The sequence below is a fragment of the Gavialis gangeticus genome, unplaced genomic scaffold (assembly GCF_001723915.1).
Source record: "Gavialis gangeticus isolate Ggan-Ray unplaced genomic scaffold, GavGan_comp1, whole genome shotgun sequence".
NCBI lineage: Eukaryota > Metazoa > Chordata > Crocodylia > Gavialidae > Gavialis > Gavialis gangeticus.
This window is the reverse complement of record NW_017728980.1, coordinates 6,060,573-6,069,284: the sequence shown is the minus strand read 5'-3', so window position 1 is coordinate 6,069,284 and position 8,712 is coordinate 6,060,573. Positions and strand designations below refer to the sequence as shown.

Genomic DNA, 8,712 nt, shown 5'->3' with positions numbered 1-8,712 from the left:
TTTTTTTTTTTTTTTTTTTTTTTTCCCCCAAATGCCAGCAGCCTCTGGCTTCATCCTGCATGCAAATATGTTAAGGCAAGGCCTCACCGTGACTCTGCTTGCTGAAGGTTGACTGTAAAACCAGGAAACAGGACAGGCAAGTGGAAGGGAAGCTGCTCAGTGCAGCTCTATTAAGGTGGTGGGGGAAACCGTCTAACTGAGCGCATGGGCGAGTTAAACCCTAGCCCTGATACCAGCATAACCTAGTGCACAGGGGCAAGGGATTGGGACTCTGGGGCATTGCCTCCCCCCACCGTGTGTTTTGCTGTCATATGAAGTGTGCCTCCCCCGCCAACACACACAGGGGGTGGAGGTTCTGCCTTAATGACTGTCAGTGCCTGGAGCAGAATTAGGGAGCAGGAAAGTCACCACTGTCCCACCTCAGTCACTTCCTGAGACTGGCAGAAATGCTGAACCCCCAGAGCAGGAGGCAGAAGCAGGGGTCTTGGGTTTCCAAGCACTTGCCCTCAGTGGCCCCCAAGACGCACTCTAAGACCATGCACTGTGAGATTGGGTCTGGAGATGGGCTGTTCTGGTCTCTTCAAGCTCTTGCCCCATGGTCAGGTTAAAAATCACTAATGGCAGATTAATAATTAGGCGAAGTTGGTAACTAGCCGTTGTAAATGTGCCATGCAGTACTGTTGCAGTTTGATCCTTTTTATGGTACTCTAATTTACACTCTTTTATAAGTCCAGCTCTGAAAGGGTCATTTGTATTCAGTACAAAGGTCAAGAACATCAAGCAGCGCAGCGTAGAATAAAACAGTCAAGAAGATGCTTGTTCCAAAATCTCCCTCTTCCTCCCAGTATTTTGTGCCAGGGGCCAGCATCTCCAGCAGGAGCTGATGTTGGGAAGTGCTGGCAGGTGCCAGTGGCACCTTTTAGTCTCCAAGTCAGATGATCACTGATAAACAGCCCTGGCTATCACGGAGCTTTGTAGCTTCTTCAAGCAGCACGGATTATTACGGTTGCTGCCCTGTTTGTACAATTTCCCCTTATCGGCATGTTGTTTGCTTGGATTCTGTGCTGAATGAAACCACGCAACCTCTACCCCGACCAAGCACTGTATTTAATCCATCTGCCTAATGAGGTGTTTGAATACTTCCCCATATGTTTGTGTGATTATAATGTGAAATTATCTTTATAGGGGTGTCGGTTGTAGCTGTGTTGCTCTAAGGACATAGGCAGACACGGTTCTTTGGGTAAATCCGATACCTTTATCAGCCTGCCAAAGGGTGTTTGTGCCCGAAAGCTCACTAAGATGAACCTTGTCTGTCAAATTATCTTTATAGCACTAAACTGCTGCTTTTCATTTACTGGGCACATCTACACATGCATTAATATGCCATAATTACAGCGCATTAAGTTTAGTACCTATAATAACAGGTGTTAACTTAATGCCCCATAATCAGAGCTACCGTGCAGTACTGCCAGCAGGGATGTATTTGGTAGCCATGTGGGTCCAAGACAAAAAAAAATGCAAAAATCTAAAACTCTTGGTTCATAGATGGTACCTTGCATTAGACCAACTGAGAAATTGCAAAAAAATGTATCTTTTTCTGCAAGCTTTTGGACTTGCATGCCCCTTCTCAGGCTCAGGGAAAGTTAAAGGTGGTAAAAAGTCCCCATAGGTAGGAAATAATCTTTATTTTTGCACAGAGGAAGAAGCTGGAAATCTGTTCCTCTGGGTCCATGAGAGTGCCTTTGTGGAGTTGCTCTTTGTTGTACAGATCAAGCAGGATTCCTTTCCTGTGGGCGTTGGATGGCAGACAGGGAAGTGTAGAAATCTTTCTTGTTGTTTAGCAGTGAAGTTTATGATCCAAAATTGGCTAAAATTTGGCACCTTCCATGTTTCAGGGATGTATTTGGCAGCCATGTTGGTGTGAGACAAAAAAAGTGCAAAAATCTAGAACTCTTGGTTCAGAGATGATACCTTTTATTAGACCAACTGAGAAATTGCAAAATAATTATCTTTTCCTGCACACACTTTTTAATGATGCATGGGTTTTGCCTGCCGTGCTAATGCACGTTAGAGTTAGTCTACTGTGCTTGTAGCATCTCATGCTCACAGTGTACAGTAAAGGATGCTGTAGCACTGGTTTTGGTCCTGATTCAAAGGAGGGTTTAACCTCCACTGTTCCTGCAGCTTCTGAAACAAGACCTGGAGCTCTGGTCCTTGTGATTGATTATGGTTACAGTCTATGCCCATAATCAGGAGGAGGAAATCTGTAACTATTAGGGTTAGGGTAACTATTCTTAGAGGGAGGGAAGAAACAAAAAAAGTTCACCACACTGACATTTAACTTTAGAAAGGGAAATTACAAAAAAAAAAAAAAAAAGAGGAAGTTGGTTAGAAGGTAAAAGGAGCAGCTAAGAATGTAAAAGGCCTGCAAGTAGCCTGGGAGCTGTTATAAAACATCATATTAGAGGCTCAAGAAGAGCCTCTTGATTTGCCTTTTGATTTGTGTATACGTCAAATCAAAAAGGAGTCCAATAAAAACTCAGGGTGGTTTAACAGCAGAGCTCAAGGGGCTGTCCAAAGCAAAAAGGCGTTGTTCAGCGCAAGTAGAAGGTGTGCCCAAATGAGAAATAGGGCGAAGTGCACACATGTAAAAATACAATAAGGCAAGCCAAAAAACTTGAGGAGCATCCTGTAGGGGAAATCCTGTGTCATGAGTCACCTGGGGTTCTTTGATGGTGTTTAACACCATGTGGACAAGGGGGATCCGGTTGATATACGTTGGGTTTTCAAGAAGCTTTTGTCAAGGTCCCAGACCAATGACTCTTAGAAAGCTGAGTAGGCATAGGATGGAGGGAAGGGCCTTTTGTGGATCCAAAACTGGTTAAAATAGGAAACAAAAGGTAGGGCTTAAATGGTCATTTTTCAGGATGAAGGAAAGTCAGAAGTGGGCTCCCTCAGGGCTGCGTGCTGGGCCTGGGTTTGTCTTCAGTAACCTGGAAAGCAGCGCACTGTGAAATCCCCAAGGCTGAAGGTGACAGTAGATGATTCTGGGTATTCAAATCCTGAGCTAAGGGGGAGGAGCTGCAGAAAGGTCTCACAAACCTGAGTGCGTGGGTAAAAACAAAGGGGCAAATGAAGTTCAGTGGTGACAAGTACAAAATGATGCACGTGGGGAAAAATGCATACACAGTGCTGGGCCCTCAATTAGCCTTTATGATTCAGGAAAGAGACCTTGGAGTCATTGTAGATTTGTTCTCTAAAAGCATCCTTTCAGCATGCAGTGTTAACCACGGCAGCGAATAATGTGGTGGATGCTTTTAAGAACAGAACTGAAAACAAAACAAAAAACATCATTATAGCACTTATAAATCCACAGCGCGCTCTCATTTGTGTGCAGAGTTTTCAGCCTGTGTTGACTGCTTGCTAAGTTTGACCTTCTGCTTCTTGCCCTGTGCTGGAAGACACTGATGGCATCCAAGGTTGTATCTTCATTTTCAGCCCCAGTGAGAGCAGCAAAGACCCATGTTATCCCTGAGGCTTTTCTAGACCTGGGCCAAAGCTGGAAAGCCCCTAAAGCTGGAAACCCCCTTTGCAGAAGTGAAGCCAGCCTGTGAGCAAAACAGATAGAGAGCTGGTGTTTTGCACGTTACAAAAAAGCAGTTGTGTGGGATGCCATTAATGCAGGTAGCTAAGTAAGCCTTAAAAAAGTGAAGATTTCATGTTGGAGCAAAGTGACAGTTCCCTGAGGACCAGCCCGTCTGCGCTAGTAAAGCTTTAATTGTCTGTCTTCGCTTGGATGTATTGAAGCAGCCAGACAGGTTCTGCTGACGCTGCTCCACAGAGACGGCTTAACAGAATCAAGGCAGATCTGGTGCCTCTTCTTGGAACCACATGATCTTTAATGTGGTTGTAAAGGTCAGACAAAAGATGATGCATTTAAATGCATCGTTTCCATTTGACAAAGGGCTGGTGTCAACACACAAAAATGTAGACGGGTCCCAGCTGCCCCAGGAGAACCTAGCCTCTGCTAACTTCATTTTGAAGGGGCATGTGCCCATTTCAAAGCCAAGTCTCTCTTAGAATACAAATGAAAAACAAAATCCTGCCTCTGAACCCTAATTCAACTCATGGTGGCAGCAGCTAGCCTGAGGCTCAAGAGACAGAACTCATGGGTTCTTTTCCCACCGCTGCCACGGATTTGGGAACCCTTCCTTTTAAAATGAGAATGTGATGCACACTATCTGTGAGTGTTTGGAAAGTGCTTGGAGAGCCTTAGTTAAAAGATGTTAAGAGAGTGTAAAGTCGTTATATTGAGCCGTTCTCTGTATTTGAGTTCCTTGCTTAAATCCTTGAATTTAGAAAAAGGGACTCTAGTAAAGAGTCCTAAGAGATCTCCACAGTTGCTGACACTCCTGTCCTGTCACCTGCTTTTAAATACCACTCACTAATATGCAAGTGAATTTTTCCAGAACAGGGAGTATTTCAGCCTGAATAAAGGCAACACTCCCCCACTACTGTGGGTTTAGAGCCTTAAATGTTACTCTCCTAAATACTCCCTGCAGCATCCAAGGTATTAGGGTGACAAAAAAAAGAGATTGACTTTTATTAGTAGATGTTTTGGATGGGGAATCCAGAAAAAAGATGACAAAGCTGATATGGAAATACAAAGTGCCCGAGCAAGGGACTAACAATAGAGGGATGGGGGAGAGGAGGGGAACGCAGCTAGGTTACAAGCGATACAATTACTACAGAGACTTGCAAGGCAAGAAAATTCTGGATCCAGGATTCTCGTAAGGCCCAGACCTTGTGGGCGAACACAAGTCACAGCTGGAACTTATTGCACTGACTGATTGATCCAAACTGAGGATACGATTTACGCTCACTCAATGGATCAGAACTTGGTGTTGCTGCTTTTAACACTCCTGTAAAATAAATCTGCTCTCTCCCCCTTCCCCAGCCCCATTTGTACATTGCTTTTGGCAGCAGTTCCCAACCTTGGGGTTGCAATGATAAAAAATGGAATCGCAAAGACGCTCCACCGTCTCGACCGATTATGATGAAGACGCTTCCTGTGTATAAACAAGCAACTCCTGCACATGGCAATTATTTGTCCACGCACGGGAGTTGGAGCTCCTACACAAAGCGCTTGGGATGTTATGGGAAGCTGATGTCATTTTGGGGTTGCGACAAATTTCCAGGGTTTAAATGGGGTCATGCTGAGGAGAAGGTTGGGAAGTCCTGGCTTTTGGGTTCCTCCCACAAAGTGCCAATATTGATCAGCCCGTGCTTTTGTCCGCAGGTGGAGGAGCGTCTAGCACGGAGAGACATTACCGGAGCAAAGAGGGCCTCCGATACTGCCAAAACCATCAATATCATTGCCTTGCTGATCGGGCTGGTGTGCATCGGCTTGATAATATTCTACAAGGTGCACAACGCTCAGCTGATCAAGTCCCTGGAAACCCAAACCCACAAGCCCCTCTACTAGCATCACAGCGCAGGAGTTTTGGGAAAACAAAACCACCATCGGAGCCTGTCTTTATATTCTACTCTGTGTAGGTGCTTGCGTGTTCTCTCTTTCCCCTTCCCCCAGTATATCTTATCAGTAGCCAGTAAGTCCCTTTCCACCTGGTTCCACAATAATGTATTAGTCTTATGATTCTAAGCTGCCAAGTCTTGCATAAGAAACTTCTTTCTCCTTGGCCAGTAACACTGCCAGCTTGATTTAAATACTTAAGTGCTGAGGGGGAGAAGTCAATTCCTTTCAATAGGATAGGAAGGACCACCATTGCAGAACATGGCTTCCACTGTTCTGCAATAAAAGAGGTGACTAGCAAGTGGTCCCACCCTAAGCAGCATGCAAACTTATTCTCATCTAATGGGGAACATGATTGATTAGCTAAGCACTGGGCTCTTCCATTCTTCTCCTCCTCATTTTATTAGGGCAGCAATCTTGTTTCAAGCCATTCAGCCAAGCTTACCTCAGTACTAGTACATCCCTGTTAGCCCAAGCAAAATTAATAGATCATTCAGAGGTGGGCTCAGCTGTCATAACTCCTCTGATTCCTAGACAAAATGCGATCTGTAGAAGCGTAGTTAGCTTTAGCACTTCTGCCTGAAATATGTGACAACAAGTTCCCAATGTTGCAAATAATAACTAGCTGACAGTAAGTAGGGGTGAAACAGGGCAGTGACAACCAGTTTTATAGGTCCCCGATGTATAAGTCTTTCATACAAACACAAGAAAAACCAGAGATGATGATCAAGAATTAGCAAAGCAAGTGTGGAGCCCAGCCCATCTTCCCATTTACCTTCTACAAGGCTGTGTAAGAGCATCCGACACGCTGGAAGAAGAAACTGGACTGGAAGAATGGAGTCCTGCCTTGTGCGTGGAGTGCTGATGTCCTTGCCGGTTAAAACGTACTGCTGTGGGAGAGCCAATCTTCAAATAAAGAGCTTTCTGATAGAGCTGTGATTCTGTTTTTTTATGGGTGATCAACCAGCTTTGCTTTAAAGAAAAGGCAGTTGGTGCTGGTGAAATATAATATTCTGGTTTTGCAAAGTTCAGACTCAAATATCTGCCCTCCTCCCCCCCACCACCTCAGCCCTGACCTGGCTGGCAAAGGGAAAACCTCTCCATGGTACGTGCAGTTGACTAGCTTGGCAAATGGCATTTGTTTCCATGTGTCACTGAAAAGATGCAAGTGAAGCTCTGTTGATGGTTGTCAGCAAATGTCACTAAATATTCCACTTCCCTCTGGGAGCAACCACACACCATTCATCCAGTCTATTTCTGGCCCCTCTGCACTGAGGTCCTCCAACTCACTTCATATAAGCCAGCCATCTGTAATATAGGGTGGCCGGTAGCCATGGTGCCTCCCTACCAACCTGAGCTGGAATCAGACCAGTGACAGACTGAGAGGCAAAAGGCTTGCAGTTGTGAACCATCTATACACAGATGTCCTCTACTTCCCAACAGACACTTTTCCATACAGCACTGGGTGCAGCCATGGAAGACAAAGACATACAGATATTGAGGCTGCTAGCTGGAAACAGCTACTCTATCAAGACTAAAGGCTCCAATCTCAGCTCTCTGGTTCTCCTTTGACGTCTCTGCATTTAGGTCAAACTGAGCCATTTCAACTGCACTTTGGCCTTGCCTCCCCAGATGCTTGAGCCTGATTTAAAACTGCACTTCACCTTCATGCTAGCCAGTGTGGTGGGTGCCCGTTGCTGGGTATGAAATGTTCAGTCTTGGTGATGAACAGCAAATGTGTGCCTGCCTTTGCTACTGACAGGTACAAGGGAGTAGAGGATTCAGGTCTGAAGGTATTCACCTGACTTCCTATTTGAAATGAGTTCATTTCAGTGAATTCAAGAAGACCATTGCTGCTGAGGATATTCACATCATAAAAAAGCTACAGACAAACCCAGCCATGGCTTGCTTCAGGCCTGGTGGTAGCTTCAGGCTCTTGCCTTGAGCTAGGTGGAAGAAAGGGGCTCAGTCTTCAAATTTATAAAATTGTCCGAGCACCTGCAGGCAACAGCAAACAGCTGACCCCAGCCTGCAAAGCTTGGGCCGCAAACTCCCTTGAGGTCAGGGACTTCAGGAGCTGGCACCCAAGGTGGATGTGGACTTGGCCAAAGACCTCCAGGGAGGCAGCTTCATTTCTATGGATGGCTGCAGGCAGCAGGTTGTGAGCTAGGCCTTTCCTGCCTGGTGCTGAAACAAAAAGGGGAGCAGCTGTGCAAGAAGAGGAGGTCACGCCATTCACAAGCACTGTGCTAAAATGGGGGGGCCATCCCCTGAGCAGCCATACCCAACAGGCAGCCCCTCCTGCTCTGCAGCCCTTGGCACACCACTCAGGATGCTCAAGGTCCGGCTACACAGAGCCGCTTACCAGAAATGTGGTTGTGCAACAGCCGCACATAACTACAGACGCAGCCTTCTGGAAGCTATTCCCATCTGTTTCCCCATGTAAACAAGCCTGATGGGAAAGGCAAATGGAGCTTCTCAAAGTTCATTACAATGCCCCTTTCAACCTATTGGGTCAGTGAACACTTGGCTCCTTAACCTCCACAGCCAGCTGTACACAGGCAGAGTCTTGTGCACACACCATTTACAGGCAGGGCTCTCACATCATCTGCTTTGTGCATGGTGTCCAAGAGCATTAAAAAACCACCACCCCCAGCCCTACAGAGGCAGTGGGGCAGATTGGGGCTGTGGCTGCGCTCGATACCACTGTAACAGCCAGCCTGGGGGGGTGACATCTACTTGGTGATCGCCTCTTGGAGACCTGATGAGTGACAGCCCCATGGCTGGATGAACTGCACTGGAAAACCAAAGATCGTGCCTTGGGGTGGGAAGGAACAAACCAAAGTGTTTCCCAGGGCTGCACAGCACCCTGATAGGGGAGGAAAGAAGCTCGGCTCTGGAACAAGCGCTGCACTGGATGCCAATAGTGGCAAAAGCTAAGGATATGGTAGTCATGGGGGACCTGAACTTCCCTGACGTCTGCTGGGAGGAGCAGTCGGCCAGGTCCGAGCGCTCACGTAGGTTCTTGGAGAGAGTCCAGGACCTTCATCTAACCCAGGAGGTGCACAGCCCCACCAGGGGGGATGCCTTGTTGGACTTGGTGTTGGCCACGGGCGACGACCTGGTGAGGGGGCTGCGGGTGCTTGACCCCCTGGGCGACAGTGACCACTGCCTGCTAG

General features: G+C 46.7%; 1 protein-coding gene and 1 long non-coding RNA gene across 2 annotated transcripts in view; one reads left to right on the top strand and one right to left on the bottom strand.

Annotated features, from left to right (window-relative positions):
• The window catches only part of LOC109292125 (dispanin subfamily A member 2b-like), a 9,457-nt gene extending 2,994 nt beyond the window's left edge, over positions 1-6,463 (top strand). The window contains exon 2 of the mRNA XM_019509403.1: positions 5,300-6,463. Coding sequence (XP_019364948.1) covers positions 5,300-5,485 — 186 coding nt within the window. The 3' untranslated portion in view covers positions 5,486-6,463. The remainder of the gene's footprint in view (positions 1-5,299) is intronic.
• Positions 6,179-8,712, bottom strand: part of LOC109292133 — a 3,138-nt gene continuing 604 nt past the window's right edge. The window contains exons 2-3 of the long non-coding RNA XR_002096046.1: positions 6,610-6,687; positions 6,179-6,546 (exon numbers count right to left, since the gene is read on the bottom strand). This is a non-coding gene — a long non-coding RNA (uncharacterized LOC109292133). The remainder of the gene's footprint in view (positions 6,547-6,609; positions 6,688-8,712) is intronic.